The 21,734-nt window shown below is 36.7% G+C and overlaps 1 protein-coding gene across 11 annotated transcripts in view; it reads right to left on the bottom strand.

Moving 5' to 3' along the window:
• ARHGAP12 (Rho GTPase activating protein 12) overlaps nucleotides 1–21,734 on the bottom strand; it is an 80,890-nt gene that overhangs the window by 50,004 nt on the left and 9,152 nt on the right. For 7 of the 11 annotated variants that reach the window (XM_042801943.1, XM_042801942.1, XM_042801941.1 and 4 more), the window contains exon 3: nucleotides 6,902–6,949. The exons of the other annotated variants lie outside the window; for them this stretch is intronic. In XM_042801943.1, the coding sequence (XP_042657877.1) occupies nucleotides 6,902–6,949 (48 nt within the window). The remainder of the gene's footprint in view (nucleotides 1–6,901; nucleotides 6,950–21,734) is intronic. 11 annotated transcript variants of the gene reach the window in all.

The raw sequence follows: 21,734 nt of genomic DNA on the forward strand, positions 1-21,734 counted from the left end.
AAAGGCTGCAGATATGCTATCAGGCCTCAGAACACTTGCACTCAATGCAAAGAAAATCAAACTTACTATACTTTTCATTACCAAAATGCATTTCAGCTTCTTAGAGAACACCTTAAATTTTAATGTTACATTATACAAATGGCTTTTTTCAGGTGGTGGTATTTAAGTGTTCAAAATCAAAGCAAAATTAAAGAAAAAAAAGATTCAGTGCACTCTAACAGGGTAAGACTGCATTTCTGGGAGAAACAACAACTACAGATCTCTTCCCTATCCACCACCTAAAAATGCTTTTGGTTTATTTTCATGCAATGAGAACATACTGCATCGAGGATGACAGCAATTAAAAGACAGAAAACAAAGTTCCCTTGAAACTGGCAATTACCTTTTTCCTCTTACAGCACTTAATCTAAGACAAAAACTTCCGGAACATAAGAACTGCTTAAAACGACTGCAATGCTAGCCTGCAAAACATGACCTACCACACTATTTTCCCTCCTTTACAAATAAATTGCTTTAGTTGTTGTGCCCCTATTTGCAGCTTTTCTCAGTGGTATGAACTAGAAATAAAAAGCTTCCATTTCAGCAGCAGCATTTGAATTACCGAAACTAACTACTAAAAATGGAAAAAAAATTAATAAGCAAATGTCATCTTAATACTCTTTATGAAGTTACAAGCAACAGATTGTCCATACTCATGTGAAAGAACATTATTACACTGAAAGAAAACAAGGGAATACCGGCTCTTCACAGCAGCAAGCCGAAGAGAAAGGAGAACAGACACATCCTGAGACAGGGAACAAAGCATCCCAGTTCCCTCAACAACCAAGCTTCTTGCCAAGGAATTGCCACTGTCCTTTTAGGAAGGCCTGGGACTTCAGTACCAGCTTTATTCAACAGGAATGATATTAAACAAAAAAAACAACAACAAAAAAACGCCCAACCAAACAAGAAACCCTCAAAAACTCTAGTTTCATTTTCATGAAGTGACAGTTTCAGCTGGAATTATTAGCTCATCTCCTCCTTCCTCTTTCTGCTCTTGGCTTATGTTTTTACAAACATGTTCTGGACCTTACTTTCATTTTAACATATTCAAGCACATTTAAAACTTACTGTAATACCTAAAAATCAGTGAGGGAGATGAGATCTTTCAGCATGTCCTCTACTACCTCAGAGGTGAAGATAGCAAACTAATTTAACAAACCAAACTGAAATGGGAACCCTAAACCATTTTTTATGCACTAACCTCCAACCTTAACTGGATAGTTCACTCTATGTTTAAGGAACACATAAAAAGATGACAGTAAGTATTATAAGCTTGTTAATAGTTGTGTATAAATTTCAGACAAGCTACAATAGTGCAAATATTATTCAAACTGGATTGAAGTTCTCATGTTCCGTTGATTTGCCATTATAAAGTGGTAAGAAAAAGTGACATTGTAAAGCAATGCAGAATAAAAATCATCTTGTACAAATCATTCAAATATATTTGCCTAGTAAAAGCCATTTAACAGTTAAATATTTAAAGTGTCCCATTTAAAAATCAAGCAGATACACTCAAAGTAATTTTTTTTTTAATAGCTAGCCAATAACTTTCCATCAGATTGAAAACAGTAAAATTAAGTATCTGATTTGTTTTTGCTAATTCTATCTTTTGGTCAATTTTGCATTTTATTTACACTAAATTACAGGCTGAGATGTTACTTTCTTCTATTTCTGGAGTTATTTACATACAATTCATTTTAATGTAAATACATCTATTAATATTTAAGTTTATGAAACTAGATTATGAAACAAAGAGTCTCAGTATGTAGGACAGTGTTCTGCAAGAATGCATTCATGTTATTTCAGCCATTCAAATTCCCTTCTGCTTTAGTTCTCCCATTACACATCAAAAAAAATTCCCACAGTTGATGAAAATATAAATCTTTATATGGTGATATTTTAATGCCTTATCAATTAAAAAAGAAAATAATCTAGAAGTGTAGCAAAAAGCCTCTAAAGCTAAATACTAAATCCCTTTTCTCAGTAGCCCAAAGATACTCATCAAGACAATGATTCATTAAATTGTACCACAAAAATCTGGTAGCACGGAAAGCCAAGAGGTGGCTGCTTCTGACACATTCACAAGCACCTACGAACAGAAGTGGAAAGCAGATGCAGCAGGCAGGCTCTCCAGTACACAGTGGCCTGCTACAGAGGGGAGCCCTTGGCTGTGTCTCCAAGTAGCAAAGCCAACACTCACAGATCATCCATCGTAAGTGACTGATCAAAGAAAATTGGTGGAAAACCTATTTTTCCTGTACAATCTACAGATTTCCTATTCACATTTCTGTAGTGCTCATGACCATCTCGGTGAGCAAAACTATTACATATGAACTCAGAAGTTTATAGCAATAAAAGAAAGTATATAGTTGATCAAAGGATTGCAGTAGTGATGTCAAATATTTTTAAAAACGGAAATAAGATCTTACAATGGGATCCTTTGTAAAACATGCACAAAGATGACAGTGTTTACCATACTTGTACTTTGCCACTTGCACAATCTAGCTTCTTCCTTCCATAAAAAAAGCTTTTGTCCAAGGATATAGACAAAGCTACTTTTCCTGTAGTAGAAAATTTAAATACCATATGAAACACTACTTCATACATGCTTACACAGCAACCCTACCCCAATTAGGAGTGGCCTAATTTAACAATGTTGAAAAAAGTCTGCCAGTAAATTTCCTTCACTCCTTTTTCACCCTGTCCACTTCACCATATGAAACACTGATATTGTCAACAGACATAATGTAGTACCTGCAACCTATTCCAAAAATTCAGCCAGCATCTTGAACCACCTGGACATGCCATGCAGTAGTAAAATTACACGTTTATTTTTCCTCCACCTTCATGGAAGTGGTATCAAGTTGGTTCTGTAATAAGGATGTTTCAACAATACTAATAGAAATACGAAGTTTATTCTGCATTTCGGTTTAACTGCTGTCAGTCCTTGACCTCTGGGGAACCTGCAGTACATGCCTGAATGAAGATTTGTGAAGAATAAAGCTGTTGGGAATCATTTGTTATGTCTCTCAAGGATTATTTTCTATAAAAACTAAGTACACTAATAAAACACCTAAAAAGAGTAACTTTCTGTCTCCAGTGGAAAACTGTCCAGTAATATGCCAACAGCTACTGCTTTTCAGGAGGGCAGTATCACAAGAGCACAAATTCTTTAGTTGTTTTATAAATGTCACAGCAGTATAATCTCTTAAAGTTTCAGGAGTACCAGAAAGCTCTCACTTAACAAGCCATTTACTGTTTTAATTGACAATGTATAGCTGTACATCTCACATGCCTCAGAGAGGTCAAAGTATTTTTTAAGACAGATTATTAACATCTTCATGGAACACTTCTATGCTGTCACTATTACAGTACCATAGCACATCTAAAAAGTTAGCTCCTATGAAATATAACGGGGGGTGGAGGGGGGGGGGGGGGGGGGGGAAGAGGGGGTTAAAATGATGTTAAAGTCATAATAGCTTAAAGGCAAGAAAAAGTTTACATTAGTTTAAGTCTGTTTAACTGAATAGCAATATTTTCTACACTTTGCCTCTTCAAAGGTACAGATCCTGTAGCATTTAAGTGTACTTTTGAGGGTCCAGTGCTTATACAAGGCAGCGTAAAGCCAGGTACCCATGGAAAATGCAGATGGGAAAGTAAACACCTCTGATAAAATTCCAAAGTTACTACAGTTACTGAAGTTGTATTACTGGGAAAGCTCAAAAGCCTAAAAGATAGCCTGAGTACTATTTAATCAAACAGAATGAGATCTAACTACCACCATGCAAGTCACCAAAAACCCATGACTCAATAGAACAAAAACTGTAGTATTCTACTATTTGAAAGAGAAGGAAAAAAAACAGAGTCATTAAGAATTTTAAATATATATATATGTTAAAGGATCACTTTACAAATATTTTTTTTCTAAAAAATAGAGAAAAGAACAATTTGCAAGAGACAGCTCTAAAACACAGCAGTCATCAAATCTGTGTTCTGTCAGAAAGGGTATTTAATTCCAAACACTTGACAAGAAAATGCAGAACTCCCACACAATTTACAGCTGTTGTCCTTTTACTCTGCTGTAAAAGCAGATTTCACTTGTGTGAAACTCTGCTTCACTAAATGTTGCTTGTGGCAGCAAATTCTGCAAGCATTTGTTATGCTAGTATGTCTTTGTTAGGTGTTAGAATAATTTCAAAATATCTTCATATCTTCTTGAGCTATGAACTGCAATGCTTATAAGTTTTTAAGAACATGCAGCTGCAGATCACCAGTATTCAGATAGTATGCATAATGCTAACATATCAACACACTTACTGGTATACTGGAAATATGTTACAGGAATAAACTAAGGCAGCAAGCCCCAGTGAATAGCACAGCTAACACTTAGGAAGTAACCATGATATACTGTGAAATCAGATACTAGAATAATATCTGTTGGCTTGCATTACTAATGTATTAACAGCAATATTATGTCACGTAATTGGTAGGCTCTATCCTTTCCTGAACACCCAGGCAGCTGTACTTCACTCAGTTTAATAGGCAACTGCTACCCTCCATACCTGCTTCTCAGAGCTTTCCTTTTTATTACTTGCAACAACTATTCCCAAGGTACTGCACTACTCATATGCCCAAATCTCCAGTGGGCAGTTGCCTTGACTAGAATGTCCCAGTTGGGAATAAACAGGCAACCCCTTCAGAAAACAGCCAATGTAGCTATTTACATTAACTTCCATAAACATTATATTAAAACCTGAGAAACAAGTTTCAATATTGCCCAATTTATAAACTAAGAGCAACACCTGAAAAGTATGTTGTAGGGATCCTGACTAGCTATATAATTTCAAAATACATTATTTGAAGAACCACATTTTACATATTGGCATGCTAGCTCTATACCCCTACAAACCAAAAAGCAAATCATACACCTAAAGTCTAGAAAAACTATGACAAAACATGTTCGTCAAGTAATTTATTCATACTCTTAACACAAAACAGACCTAGGTTAGGGAAATACAAATCTCGTAATTGTTCTTAAGTCTGTGCACACAAAGTTCTGATGTTTCTGTACTTGTAATTACAGTCAAATTTTTTAACAGCTATCCTTTTTAACACATCAGAATGTCTACTATTGGAAAAAAAAAAATCCTTTTGCTTTTTTCCTTTTGGAAAAACTGGTTTGCTCATCTTAACAGAAAGGTAATCAAGAGAAAAGTAATTTGCCAACTGAAATGAGTTAGTTACCCTAACTCCCCATGCACACAAACAAAGAATTTCCTCTGTGCAGAAAGGCAGAAGCCACACTGACACTTCTGCTTCTACCAAAAGTTCAGCAAATGCTTTTGCTAATTCAGTTCATGTCACCAAATTAATAAAGCACACAGTTCAAAGGACTCAGCCAACAACTCAATGTTTAGAAAACAAGAAAAAACACAAATTTATTTCAGAGAATAGAAGACTACTAATAGTTTTAAGACATAGTGAAGCTGGTCTACTGGCCACCTGCTACCAAGTGGAGCAAGCCCATCTCCTTTCCCCTCTGCCCCTGTGATGCTGATGTGACCCTGAAGCAAGCTGATGGAAGAAGCTAGAATGGCAGTAAATTAAGCCCATTGAAACTTTAAAAACAAAAGCAAACACAATCACCCCACATTTACACCCTCTAGGTGTTTGCAAGTCACTGCAAGGTCAGAGATGTCTTTGAAGTCTCTGAGTTAGGAACCAGGAGCACAGGACCTTCTCTTTCAGAACCTGTTAGCTCTTAAGGAGGTTCAGCTGCATCATTAAACCCCAAAGGTGTCTGGGAGAAGGAATTATCTTCAAACCACTAAAACAGAATCAGTTATAGAGACAATATTAAGTAAAGAGTTGTCTGTTTCTGGCGGGGAGGGGAGGGGAAATGGCTAAATTAAAAAAAAAAGTTATTTATATATGGAGTGAAGCAAGGTACAAGGAATGAAACCTTGCAACAACCTGATCAGGAAAATAGGGAACTTTCCTTGAAGATTTAAGTGCAGGTTAGTGAACAATTTTCAATAGCACTTGGTATTCTTGCTTCTGTCCCTGTGCAGTGAGAAAGAACCATGCTGTTCCCTATTTTTAATCACTCACATGGTTTTATATAGCTTCACAAATTTGTAACCCTCATCTTGAATAGCAGCACATTCAATTCTAAGGTTAGAAACAAATGGAGCAAGCTATTAAAAATGTACAATAAGAAGCTGTTTTATTATACAAGTATGCACAACTGGAATGCTGGGCTTCAGTCCTTGCTTTGTCATTAAAAAGAAAAAAATCAACAGCCTGTAAGAACAAGCAATATAGTACCATAGTGATCAGAGCATTAAAGAACATACCTTAAGTATAAAAGGCCTCATGCCAAAGGAAGAAAGAAGTACCTCAAGTAGTTCAGACACAAAATAACAAAGATTTTTAAGCGGAATAAGGACAACTCTTCCTGTCACTTCAGAGTACAGATCACAGTAGTAGTATGAATGACAGGAGTGAAGAAATACAACTTTTCTCACTAGCTGAAGTCCTCCGCTTGGAGACAAAAAAAAATATCTCTGAATAAAGTGTTTTTGTTAGTATTTTCAGAAAATATTTTAACATAAAATGTAACAAATGCAATACTTTATATATGCAACATAAAATAAAACATTTTCCTCACAGCCACCCAAACCCTTCCAGCCACAGGAAAAAGGGTATTATACTGATGGCTGCTGCACCCAGAAGATAAAACTTGCTATGCTTTACTCCTTATGACTATCTCGGGCAACAGGTAAACCAAGGTAACTGCAAAATAAGCACTTTGGGAACTTGGCCGTTGTACAGACTAGGGCGTGAGCTGCCCACTTACCAGTAAGGCATTCACCAGCTCTGGCAATGCTGAAGGTCTTCTGCCAGTCTGTGTGGACAAGCACAAAAAAAGCCGCCCATCACTCTGCATCTAGTATATTACCTTACTTAACTAGAAAGAAAAGGGTTACTTTTGCCACAGTTGTCATCAAATGAGAGGGAATGGGAAGTGTAGTGAGGCAAATGGCTAACATATAATCTTAGCTATGCTGGATTGCTATGTCTAGCAATTTTTATTCTATTTTTCTTTAAGAAAAATAGGAACAGTATATTGTTCAGAGTACTTATAGTCACTCTTGCAAAATTAAAAAAGCCAACATTAATAGTATTAATTTTTAGTGGAAAAACCTGGGTCAAGTATGGTGGGAATATCTTAATTTAAGCAAGAAAAGATGCTGTATCTCTGCAAACCTCCTGGGTATATCAATACTTAAAATAAGTTACAACCCAGAAGAGTTATAAAACATTCAGAAACATACCAGTAAGGAAAGGCAGCATTTCCCACTTCCCAACTCAAAAAAAAAAAAAGCTGAGAACAATTTTTTTCAACCTGTAACACAACTGACATAGATAAAGCAAGAAGTTTCCACGGGGCTTAGTTATGCTTCCAATTTCAGACGTTCCCAGAGATCCAAGAGGTGAGTTTTGGAGAATCGAGCTTCTCAGATTTCAGAAAAATAAGGAGATGCCCCCATTCACTCAGTCACATCAACCCCCATAGTGGTTTCTGTCCTGTTCACCGAGGTGGTTAATCCAAAAAATTAGTAAAATGCAAAACAAATCAGACAGGAAAATATATACAACACTATATTTTGTGAGATTAATACAGACTTTTCCAGAGCAGGTACGTTCAACAAAGGACAAACCCACTGCTGTGTTCAGAGACAGTCACAAAGGCAATGAAATCATCTCTATACTAAAAAGCTTTCCAGCACATAATTTAAGTCACCTGAAACAATATCTCAAAATGGACTGGACAACTGAAAATGCTTATGCTTCAATTATTCTTCTTTGACACAATTATCACTTCACAGCTCTTAAATTGAACCAGTAAGTCAATTCTCAGGTACAACTTGGAAATAAAAAATACTAAAAAAATGTTACAATTTAGATGGCAAACCCCACATGTTTAATGAAGGACAGTTTTAGTGAGACCTGTGGCTACTTCCCCCTGGTTCGCTTTCACAGCTGCAGCACTGACAGGAAACTTCAAGTCACTTGTCTTCCCAGAGAAGTTGCAAATAAGCAAATGATGAAACAAGCTTGCTATTTTGTATTACAAAATGCAATTTAAGCGAACTGGGGCTCTGGGGCTTTTACTTGGTTTTTTTAAGCTTCTGAGTAACTGCAGTGCAATCTAAACTTCAGTATTTATCTGTTCAGAAGCAGTTAGTTGTAATTTTTGCAGCTCAAAATTTCAATGTGGCCATTAGGATTAAAAAAAAAAAAAAAAAAAGAATCTGAATTGCATGCTACAGTAATTCAGAACCACAAGATAGCATCAGTGCATACAGCCTATAGGATGTCTATCATATCTCAAATAATCAGTGCAGGAACTAAGGCAGTGTCACATGGCCTAGAAACCTACCCTTTTTTTTTTTTTTTTTAAAGTGTGTGCCAGAATATTCAAAGAACAACAAATGAGTTCCTCAACACTGGACTAAGCCTATCCCCAGAAGCTTGGTACAGCCATCCACTCTCAAAAGCCAAAACTAAATCTGAGTATCTACCCTCTTCCAACAGTCTTCCTTAAACGTAACAGCTACAGGTTTCGCACAGATAATTACTGTATTATGTTCCCCGGTATGCATTACAAAAGAGGTGTCAGAACAGGTTCTAATGGTCCCTTATATCCTACATGAGCTACTGAGCAATTCCTGTTAAAAAAAAAAATTAAACTTTAAGGTTCAACTAAAAGTTATGACAAAGGAAAAACACAAAACACTGAAAGCATACCCTCTGCCAGGCTAGCATGACTACAGTAGAATAGACAGCCATATGGATTAGTGGTCAAGGTCCATGAGAATCAAGAGGTTACAGGTCCGTTCCATAGAAAAGCTACCCAATTTTAAATAAGAAATTAGGTGCTTTGAGAATTAGCATCTCTTCAAGCTTTCAATAATCAATTTAAAATATATTTTTTATTTTCTGACTCCTCAGATCTACTTAATAGAAAATGGTTCCATTTTAGTACTTCCAGCTGTACACTGATATGAAACTAAAACAAAGGAAGGTAAAACAGCACAAGATGTCAGCCAAGTTCCCCATAACATAGTTCAGGATATTTTATTTTTTTTAAGTACCTATTTTAGGGGGGTATGTTGAGATGAAAACATTTACAGATTGGACTGATAATTAACATGGTTGACAGAAATATTTCCTCTATTCCACTTAACTCTTTCTACAACTCTCAGTATAAATCAGACTACAGTCACAACAATTATCACTGATACCTTTGACTACTTTGGTAACTGAAAAAGAAAGGAAAAAAAATTAGGCCACTACCTAACACTTGACATCCTAGATTGAAACTTGTCACTTAAAGTCTTGGAACTATCTGTTCAACATAAAATGCTGTGTGTGCTGGAAAAGTCAACTGTGTAAGTAACAGGACACAAAAGTAAAAATCGCAACAAAAAAAAAAAATCAAAAAATCGTATTCTGGCTTTCTGTGCTGGTTTCATTCCTTCAGACAAGTATCAACAACTAATCATAGTTAAATGTTTAACAGGAATCCCCCTGCTTGTTTGCAGGTCCTTCTCAAACAAAGTTTTCATAGGATGAAAGACCTCTTATGACAAGCTGAAACAAGAAGGTATAGCCTGCCAGAAATAAAGGAGGATGGAAATCAAGTATTTTGATATTTCAGGTAAACGCTCCATCCCCAAAGGCCTGCTGCCACAGTTGGATCAATCTGGACAGGGTCTGCTAAAGATGCACTGATCATAAAGATGGCATCTGTTCTTCCCATGCACGGTTCTACATCAAATTACAGCCATTCTGACTATGAACAGCACTGCTGGATTAAGACTGTAAAAACCTCTCTCAAAGTATGGCTCCAGGAGCAAGATAAGACACTCAGGTGGAAGAGAGAAACAAGTGAACGCAGCCATAGAGTGAACCAGGCCCTGCAATAAAAATAAGAACCTACATTCTTCGCCACGTCCCTGCCCACCACACAGACTGCCCGTGCAGTCTGTCCAGTAGCAAAATGGGAAGTAGCAAAACACAGTGACCCTTCCCACTTCCCCCATGATTTAAGACACAAATTCTCATTCACAAATTATTAAAAGTAGTAAAATAAACTGACATAATTGAATTGGATTTCTGCCATGCAACACCATTTTTCACTGCTGACAACTAAAAATGAAACTCGTCCCAATCCCTAAGTATCAGAGATCCATTCCGATTTATCAGGAAAATGAAGTTAAACTGCCGTTAAGAAAAAATATAAATGAATACTGCCTCTAAAACAACAGGCAGAAAAGAAAAAGTCAGATTCAGATATCCAAATCCCTGAGAGTTCTCTGAAACTTCCTGCTGATGGTCTCAGTAAAAGAGGCCACACTGCACTCCCTGTGCATTGCATACCCCAGATTACAAAGCACATTCTAAAATGCTGGGGGTGGGAGGTAATTTAAAAACAAACAAACAAAAAAAAAAAATCAACAGAAAGCTCACAAAAGTTTTGGGGTTTTTCTTTTGACTGAAGATCTACAAAGTCTTCTGACAAATATAAAACTTTGACAAAATCAAGAGCATGGGTTAAAATGTACTAATTATACAGATGCTTTTGTTGCCTGTAATCTCTTATATAATACATTAGAGTTCAAAATTATGTCAAAAGCTTTCATGTAAGAAAACTTTAACTAGGAAAAGACACAAATAAATTACCAGCACCTAGTACACAGGAATGCATTTCTGGTACTCTTGTTATACAGCATGAGGGAGTTTAGAAAATGCTGTCAAACTTCATTGAGAGGAATGTTATATTACTTAAAATTACTAAAACATTCCAGGCTTTTTCTGACTATCCTATACAATTAAAAAAAAAAAAAAAAAAAACAAAAAAACACAAAACCCACCACCCCAAACTATTAGTAGTATATTATAGCTGAGGTGGCAAGAATTTTGCTAATAGTTTCATGCTGATTAAGCAACATGCAGTAAGTGGTGCCCTGCCGTTCACTATGGCAAATGTGGCCCTCCCCCACGCCACTGAATTATAAATCTGTGCTCAGCATTCAGTGGATCAGCTGGAGCCACCAGCCTTTAGAGAACATTCTCATTGAAACTACAAGTATAATAAAGTATTGCAGCACTATCTGCCAAGCTATTGGAAAAAAAAAAAAAAAAAGCTTTTAAAGACATCTATGCATTAAAAATATCTACGCTAAGGTATATAGCAAAGCTCAGCACAAAGTTTTTCTTGAAAGCTGACAGAAAGCAGCTGTACAGCTGCAGAAAACAACGGCTGAATGGAAGCTGAACTTTCTAGGAGTCTCCAAGAAAAATATATACTAGGCTAAAGGGTATGTTATTTTTCTACTATGGTCACCAGTAAATGATGCACCTTTAGATGTCTGTTGCTTTAGCTAAATCATCAAACAAATGCAGAGTATCACAAACTACCAGCATTTAAAGCCTTATTATTTCTAGAAGAACAATAGTTTGCCATGAATAAAGCAGAGAGAAGAACAAGGTTTTCAGTGTATTTAAAATTACTGTATACGAGTTTTCACAAGAATATTTTGCCATTGATTTTTATGTTGTTTTCTAGACACATTCCCACTGAGCTTTTCTAAAAACACATTGTAGGCACGCCAGGTCCCAGGTCCCACAAGGGTCAGTAAAGTAACAGTGCTGCGAGCTGATCAACCAGCTGCCTGGTGAGCTTCCTGCAACACTGCTGTCAATAAATAAAGCTTACTCTGCTTCATGACTGTTAAGACTTAGCTGTTTAGTCATATCTAGTACAACAGCTATATTAAAAAATAAAGCTTATTGAGAAACCTTAAATACCTAAATAGGCTTTAGGCTAACATTACTCCAAATGCTTTTGTCTTCACAAGAGCAACAACTGAATATATAGGGTGATTAGCTATATCTGAATAACACTTACTGGAAGTATTAACAGCTGTGCTTTTTAGATTGCCATTGAAATGGGAGATTAGATGATGGTCAAACAATTTGGCATGGTGACAGTACAGCAATCAACACAAAACCTACAACAAAGCCTCAAGGTACCATGAGCCCTGCAGCCATCCTTCCTCTCAGAGAAATGAAGGACAAGAGTCACAGGAAGATGCTAAACTGTTAGGAACACATATGCATACTTTACACTTTAGCATATAGAATCATCTATACTGAGCAGAAACTGAAGTTTTATATGCTACCTTTCACCAGGGCAGTACAGAGCTTTTGGCCAAACTGGCATACCGTAACAGAACGGGTCTAGCAGCAGTCAGAAGTTACAAGCATCAATTAAAAAGAAAGAAAAGTCACTCTTGTCATGAAGCATGCCTTTATTGAAATGCTTAGCATAATAAATTAATATGGAAAGATCCTCCAACTTGGAAAGGATTTGGAACAAAAAGCTTTTTGATGTTTTTGATAGCTTGTGTCTGTAGGCTTCTTTCTCCACATAAACCTTCCCTCAAGCATCACACTGAAGCTTATAGATGATACAAAAGCCATTTTCACACACTATTCATAATTTTTTGCATACATAAACATAATTTCAACTAACAGGTAATCTTTTAAATGGTTACATTAAAATTAGATGTTAAGCTCCCACTTAGTTCATTATTAAAATAGATTATCTACAACTTCATTATTTTAACATCAAAACTCATTTTCATCTGGCAGGTTTCAACTAATAGTGAACAGATGAGGCTGTCCCATCTTTAAGAACCACCAGTTCCTGTACTGGACTTTCCTTTAGTAAATTTACATTCAGACCCAGTATTCTCTCACATTTTTACTGTGTAACACTGAATATAATTAGTGGGTTCCATGACAGACAGTAAGATTTTGTACAATGTGCAAGACAAAGTCACTGTACAACAACTCAGAGCAGAGACTGCAATTTAACTTTCAAATGAGTCTTTAGTGTTTTAGGATACTGCATTTCTCTGACATCCTTACTGTCTCCCAGTACCTTGGAATGGGACATTCACCAGCCTACTTGAAGCAAACAAACTTCAAGGCAAAAAACAGAAGAGGGAAAAAAAGTGTGGCAGTAAAACAAATACATTTCTTCTTTTTCCAATGTTTTAGATCTGTTTTGTGCTTAAAACCCCTCTGACCATGAAAAATACTTCTGATTTTGGCACTTAGGGAAATGAAGTTCACAGCTCCACTGGAAAAGCATTTTAAAGTTATATTCCCTTTACAGGTGGGGCTCTTAACAAGACCAGAAGCTGGCTGTTTTTGTATTGCCACCTCCAGTAAACATACCTACTGAGCCGTTTAGTTTGCATGTTAAAGTCTCCAAATAAATCATAGAAATTCCACATATATTAGCATCCATCATTTATATTGGAGGGGGGAGAGATATGAAGAATTAAGACAAAACGCCAGCAGTCCTTCTAAATTCAGAAGATGCTGCCTCCACAATATATATGCTTCAGCACACAATCAAAACTTTCAAATTTTTAGAGCTGCTTGAAGGCCCTCAAACTCATATTTTAATGACTTAAATACAAAGAACATCTACTATTACATCATGCATAACATCTTTTTCTCATAATGAAGGATAACTTAGAAAGCCAAGACTCATGCCAGACAAGACAGGCCTAGAACAGTTGAAGTTAAAATAACAGTTTAAAATTCTGCCTTAAAATACATAACAGGATGAACAAAATAAGTGTTAGTAGTCAGCACATTTATGTAAGAGTTATTTCAAAAGTAGTATTTCCTTTAGTAGCTGTTTAAGACCACACAGAAGCCTGTAATTATGCCACCATGCTTCTAAGATACTTTTTAATGCTCAACTTTTAACTGAGCTATAATAGGCTACAGTTACTCCAATTTTAACATCGTGATTCCATTTTGCAAAAGTGTACCAAATAGAAGGACAGATATTTTTAGAAATACATCCAAGCCACCATGCCTGACTTCAAGAAGTCAGGTTTTTCTAAGATCACTTTTGAGGGGTTTTTTAAATGCTAAAAGCAAGTACACAATTGTACTGTTAAAGACTAATCTCAAAATCACAGAAATATTCCACAATAGGCTATATGTACTGCTTACAGCAAAACTAAGCAAAGCAATAACAATCTCATGGGAATTTCCAGCAGGTTGCATCTTTTTTCCCCCCACTACAACAACTAAAAAGACATATTTGTCCTTTGTATTTCTTAGTCTGTTTCTCTCTACTTGCAGACAGTTTGTTGGCACCCAGTTTCAGGGCAGAAAACATGAAACACTCAGCCATGTATTTCTGCACCCTTTCTTCCCTTTTATTTTCCTTACACTAGCAAGAATTTCTTTCACTTTTAAGAACAGCTATTTCTGCAATTCAGTATCCAGAGTACATAAGTGTACTTTTGTTACTTAATTTTGTGTTTCAACATTACAACAGATGTTAAAATAAAGTAAGTCTGCAACTACCAGTTTACTTCAATAAAATTACGTATTAAGCCAGCAATTTTTTTCCAGATGACAGTGAAGAAGATATAAAAATATTTAGTATTTGTGAAATTTTATTTACTTTACAACAATTCTGAGACTGCACTCAGGCTCAGATCCAACTATACCAAGAACAACACAGAAGCCTGGTCCTCAATGATCAAATCACAGCTTAGCATAATACATGGTGAAGCAAAGCAGCAGTTTCTGGACAGACAGTAAGGAGGCACTATGAGATGATTAAGTGAAAGCAGGATAAGAGTATGGAATTCCTGAGACCACCTACGGACACAGTATTTACATACAGCCCTTCAAGCTACAGTCAAAAACTTTCCTCAGAAAATCAATTGCAAATAAATAAATTGTCAGTAACATCTTAACCCACAATGTTCTATTTGTTTTAATAAACAACATGCCGAAGACATGCAGCTGCTAGAAAGCACAATCTTACAGCCCTCAAAAATGCTGTATGGGGTATCACCAGACCGTAAGTATGGACAAAATCTGCTGAGGCTTTAGAGCTTTACAAAGCAGGGAAAGAAAAATAAGAGTTTAGAGATAGATTTTTAGCAAAGCACTTGGGATTTAGGTTTTTCTGGTTTTCTGTAACAGACAAAAAAAAAAATTTTAGCAGAAGCATATATCCAAGTTTTGCTCAACTGGTAGTTACAACAGCAACTTATGAACTCAGAAAAAGCAAGAAGGGATGCAATACAGTTTTTACACATACAGTTAACTGAAAAGTAAAGAAACTTAAAGGAAAATCTACACCTTGGTGCATCACATTGCACAAGCTGCTATAGCAACAAGTGCTCTCAAACTTGGGAAGAGAATGAACTGAGACAGGTCTCTTCTTGTGAGAAGAGCATGGAATAATAGCAAGAAAAAAAATATCTCCAAAGTTTTACTTCCTTCACCCTAGATGCCCTCTCTTCTCAGGCAGTCACATGAAGAACAGAACCCTTCAGGCTGGCAAAAGTAAGAGGAAGGAAAGCAAGTAAAGCTGAAGGCTGTAGCTGGTTACTGCGAAGGCTGCGGTGGATGACCGACTGGGACCTGCCACAGGCAGAAGCGCAAGTGGTGTGATGAGCAAAGGGCTGGAAGCACAACGCTGCGTGACAGCCGGGCCACTGGCAGGGCCAAGCTGCCTCTTCTCCAGGAGCTCCGGCTCCAGCTCCCCATCCAAAGCAAGGCAGCCATGGAGCCTGGCTGTGAAAAGCACGACTGGGAAGAAGCAGTGAAGTCCTCTGGCATAGCTTGTGGGCAGAAGCACTAAGGCATAACATACATTATGGTATGAAAATTACAGGGCCTTAGGGTAGCAAGAAGATGCCATTGAAAGTTAGAGTGGGCACAGGGGAGGCAGGATAAGGACAAAGTCACAGCCAGGACAAATGGACTTACTTGGAGGATTAAAAGAAGGACAATACCAATTAATACATCTCATTAAGTTTTTGCAAAGAAGTTTAGAACTGGTAGTTGCACTATATGAGGTACAAATCAAGATCAAAGTGCTATCAAGAAACAGAACAGTGGCCCCTGATTTTATCTTTATATATATATAGAATATACATACATTCACACATATATAGACCCCCGTGTCTGAAGCACACCACAGTTACACATGACAGCCATCAATTAGCCCTTTGAATTGGATGCAGATAACCAGGAATTTGTATTGATAGTGCCAAGCATGTTGACAGATCACTGGTCAGAGGGGAAAAGCACCTTTATTCAATTTCAACAGGAAAAGCAGTCAAATCAAAGTCACTCAAGAACTTTATATTTAGTGTTACAACACTTTAACACAGGATAAAGCTTCTTCTAAATCCTTAAAGAACAATGGTTATGTGCAACACAGCATAAAATTTCTGTTGTAGCATGAATCATTTCTAAACAACATCCTGGCAATCTATCAAGCTCTCTAGAAAAAAATGCGTATACAATACTATTTGATACGTTGAACAACTAGTTGAGAGTCCAGAAAGTTTGCTTACAGTATTTTTGGTTTTATTAGAATATTTCTTTACATTAGCACATTTGTTGCATAAGTCCCATCACATCAATGACTAAAAAGGCAAGTGTATCCTCCAGTCTGTCAGATTTGCAGACTTCACACTAGATGATTTATGATTGAGTTGCAATTAAGGAGTATGTATGGGCTATTGACATACTTGATCACAATACCACTTAAGGCAGCACCACTCCATCTCAGTAATGCACTGGCAATAAATATTTGCAAAGCCAGGTGGTGACTAGAACAGCAAAGTGATTCAACTGAATGATAAAATCCATGAAGGCAACAGAAAGATGGCAACTGCATATGCTAGACACCACCCGAAAACATACATAAAATTCTGCTCTTCAGCACTGCACTTAAACAGAATGCAAGGGAGCTACTTAATTTAACTGGATGATCTGAAGATGATCCAGAAGCCTCAGGCAAACTATTAAAAAAGGGGGACAATTAAAACTATGTTAATTAAATTCAAAATGTTATATGTAATTTCGGCTGTAAGATAGGAACCAGTATGTTCTAACCGTGAATTTGACTACAAACAGAAGTTGAAGCCAGATAATGTAACATCAAAACCCAACATAAGCAGTAAGCTCAATTCATTCAGACAGCTCCAACTTTTAGCTTTCATTTACAAAAATGTTTTATCTGATGAGAACTAAAATTAGCTGAAATATAGACTCCAAACACTTACTTTACTATTCAGAGCATCACTCTACACAAGCTCAAAGTCTATCAAAAGAGTTTACAAAAGACAGGACAAGCAGATAAAACCTGTTGAAAGAAGGGGGGGAAAAAAATTATCAAAATTATGGTTGCTTTACTTCTCAACAATTTCTCAGCCATTTCAGCATCAATATCAACAATATCAACTTAAAGATCAGGAGTCCTCTGTATGCAATACTAATGTGTGTCCACCAGCATGTAAGGTTTTTGCAAAGCCCTCACAGAGAAATTATTCCATGTCTCTGCTCATACTTTTCACCTCTTCTGTGCTATTTTCAGCAATATTATCTCCTTTTCAAGATGAGAGGCCATCAACTGTACACTATTTAAAATACAGAAATACCATGTAATTAGAATTCCGTGGTTTTGTTTTGCTCCATTTCCTACTACTGACATGCTTGTTTGATTGTTCTTCTGCATTAACCTAGCACTTTCATAGAACAACCTACTAAAAACTTACTGTCTTTACCAAGAACTAGCTCAGAAGCCATCCTAAAATAGACTAAATTAAACATTGATAAATGTAATCTAACACTAAGTTGCCCAATTACTCACCATCATAAAAGTCTTTAGAAAATCTTCAATTCTTACTATCCTGAAAGGTTGTTTTATCCCAAAAATATGGTTCTTTAGCAATAGAAAATAATCCCACATAAGGGCAAACCCCATTTCTCACTAACGCTTTTAAATCAAACATATTGCAAGGCACGTCAGACACATATTCAGCTGTTTAGGTACTAGATAAACATAGATTTTGCTTTCCTCTTTTAAGCACAAATGTCTACTATTCCAGAGAGAACTGTCAAAAAAAAAAAGAGAAAAAAGCATTCTGCAATTTATTCTACCGAGTCATATGTTCCCTACCGTTTTGTCAAACTGCTGTGAAACAAATAATACTTTCTTTGGAATTCTACAAAATAACAGCATGTTTATTCCATAGGCAAACACTGCAATATTAAACAACTGCCTAGACAGTAACTAGGTGCAGACATACCAAATGCAATTGTTTACATTCAGAGTTACATGCAAGAACAAGATATGGTCAAATATTCTCAAATGGGCTTTTGTTTATTACAAAGCAATATAAGTTTGTTCTATATCTACAGGTTCCCGACTTAAAAATGACAGAAGCACTGCCAACAGAGAACAAGCAAGTCCCCAGTATCTCCAGCTGCTTTCAGTTTAGGCAGCAGTCAGACAAAACACCCATTCCTTTTCCTAGGACTGCTCTTCTGTTTGAGCATTTACTCCATCATCCATAAAGATTCTGCCATCACCCCTGCTGAGGGTGGTATTTTGCACTACTTTAAATGAAAAGGCAGGTGGGACAGCAGGCACCTAGGCATGTAAACTCATACTGCACACTTGAAATTACACTTTTCGGGGGGGGGGGGGGGGGGGGGGGTGCAGCAGGCAGAAAATCAATTCCATGTTATGACTGTTACTCCTTAAGCACTCCAGCCTGAGCCTCATTTGAGCTAGTAAGTACTTCTACCAGGATGAAAGGCACAGGTTTATTAGTGTATTTTGATGGCTTCGAAGTTCCACTTTACCATTTTCTGCACGAAATTAAGGTAAATAGGGTGAAAAGTCAGAATACTGTATTGGCACTTGCACAATTTTAACAGTGCTCTAGACGTTTGTTTCAGTTCTGAAAGCACAACACAAAACTGCATGTACCAAGTAGATCTGTAGCTCACTCAGCTGAGCATTCAGACACAGGTATTACTACAAGCCAGTCAAAACCCGCTTGTCTCCCAGGCTATGATTTTTCAACAACTGCCTCACAAAGATAATATTTGTGGGTTTTGGTTCTTTTTTTTAAAGAAGGTCAATCTGATTTGCAGCAGGGAAGTTCAGAACAGTATGCAGGCTGTAGGCAGTGTTAGTGGGACACAGCACCTTCTGTCTAGGGCACCCAAATCCAGAATTACTCACTCGTACTGAGAGGTACAACTACCTGCTAACTGACTTACATATTAAAAATACTGAGGCAGAGCTGATCAAACAGCACCACTGTAAAGTGAAACTATCCAGACCTGTTGTCACTAAATAGGAGGGGAAAAAAAAAAAAAAAAAAAGCCAGGAAAAGTATTCCTTAAAGGTTATGGACAGGCACCATTCAGAGTTACTGATGTAACTCAGAAAACATTTAAAGCTTACAAAGTACCAGCAGCAGTTACTGGAATTACAAAAAAAAGTTTGCTTTGTTTTACAAAATTCCTTAAATTACAAAGTGTTTTGTTCCTTGTCATTGAAAGTTATTCTTTACCTCATTACATTGGGCATATTTCAGCATTTAACATCATTAGAATAACAAATGCTGATTTTAAGGAGTTAGATTAAAAAGACGATACTTAAAACATAATTCAAAATATTACATTACACATGCCACCATGAATCTGCAAACATGCTCAGTTTCATTAAGAAAAAAACTCTTTTATACAGCATGCTTCCTTCGTACTGTCAAATTATTTATTCCTCATGCAAATAAATGACAAAAATAGCATGAAATATCTTAGAAGTAAATTCTGGGCCCTACAAAACCAGTAATAGCCATTTATTTTAGAGGCTTAATGTTTGACCAACAAGTCAGTCTAATGATTTGCCTTCAGTCTTTCAACTAAGTGACACAGTCAAGAATACCAAGATCTCCAGAAGACGTGCTCTCACATTTTCTATCGAAGCACAAAAAAATTTGTTTTCTCAATTAAAAAAAAAAGTTACAGAAGTCCCATAGAAATTGCAGAGGTAATACAGAAAGATCTTTTTGCAAGATCTTTACTATTCAGAATTAATCAAAGCAAAACAACCACCCTAGTGATAATCCCCTTTAGTGCTTCACAGTTTATGCAATAGTCAATTACTAAAGAGGATGAAAGATGGAACAATCTTTGCAAATAGGTCACTGTCTATATTTATAATGATTAAAACCTGCCTGCAGCTACCAGTAACTTTTAATAAGCATAAAAAGTAACATTAAGACAGTGCATGTATTTTACTCTTAAATATATCCTATGTCTCCTATAACAGAAGAGGAGGTAACTCAAAGTTATTTCACATAGGTTATGCATTAGCGTTGCTGAAAGTAGATTTTATTTCCTGTCTGTAACAATTTTATCCAAAAGTATCATCTTCATAGGCATAACACCCAACCATTCTTGACATAATCTCCGAATTTACCCAACTCTTTCCCCACCTGCATACCTTCTCTTTCAAAACTTGTTAGTAGATTTTACCTGCAGACACTGCCCAAAGCTCCTTTTTCAAGACCACTTTTAACATCTTCCACTTCGGCTTCAACTTTTCTTTCCTGTTTAGTCATGCTTAAACACGCAGGGGGTGTTTTTGTTCAAAACAATTACTCAGGATTCTACTGCATACTGCTGGGACCTCCCTTCTTCTTTCAAGTATTGTCTGTCTTCTGCTACAGAATTCTCCTCTTTCAAAATTTTTCTTTCCCCCCCATCCCTGGCCTCTCTAAGGAGTATCTTCTGCCCTTCCTGTGGGATCAGGACATCACACCTGACAATTTTCCTAAAATTTTATTGAATTTCATTGATTCTCATTGCTTCAAGCACCACCACCATATCAGTGATTCTTACGCCCAGCTGTGCACTCCTGCACCATTTCATTTCATTCCAATTCTACCTGCAGTTACAGTCTCCACCAGAGATTTATATGTGGTTAAATTGTAGCTTGTTTCCTCTCAAGCCCTACTTCATCAAAGTACCTCCAGCCTTCCTACAGTTCAAGTCCATAAACTCACATCTGATTCTTACAATGCTTTATGCAGTTGTACTCAATAGTTCAAAATTCTCTGTACAAAACATCAAGAATATTCACTACCCAGTCCTGATCTTTCTCGTGACCAGATCATTTGCTTCAATTTTCATCAGCAAGTTCTGCTCACACTGTTACCTCCATCCTTCATTTCATATATTTCAGCTGTTACAAAATTCTTCCTTTATGCTGTACTTTGGAGACTCTGGATCTTCAAGTATTTCCACAGCCAGCAAGCCTGTGAGCTCAAGACTATGAAGCTGCAGAACCTGCAGCTCATTACTGGAAAGGAGAAGGAGGATAATCTTCAGAAAATAATGTAACCACCTCTTAGAAGAATCTCATAACAGAAGCATTCCTCTGCATCTCATACATACATTTGTACTCAGGATACTGAAAACACACTGAAGGTTGGGCTAGGGCTGAATATTATCACCTCAATCCCCCCAAAAAAATCACCTACACAAATTATTATTAAGGTCATTCTAGTTTCTAATCTTACAAATTTAAGAGAAAACACCTGTAGTTTAGAGTTTATTATAATGCAGACTGTACAAAACTGAACTCCCCAGCAGGCAGAGTAGAGAACACCACAGCCAGCTTTGTGAAGTGAAATCGCTTTTGTGTGTAAAAGCCGGGAACTTGATGTTCTCACTACAGACTAAGAGCAATAAAA

Source organism: Tyto alba, unplaced genomic scaffold (genome assembly GCF_018691265.1).
Source record: "Tyto alba isolate M040663 unplaced genomic scaffold, T.alba_DEE_v4.0 Super-Scaffold_38, whole genome shotgun sequence".
In the NCBI taxonomy this organism is placed as follows: Eukaryota; Metazoa; Chordata; class Aves; order Strigiformes; family Tytonidae; genus Tyto; species Tyto alba.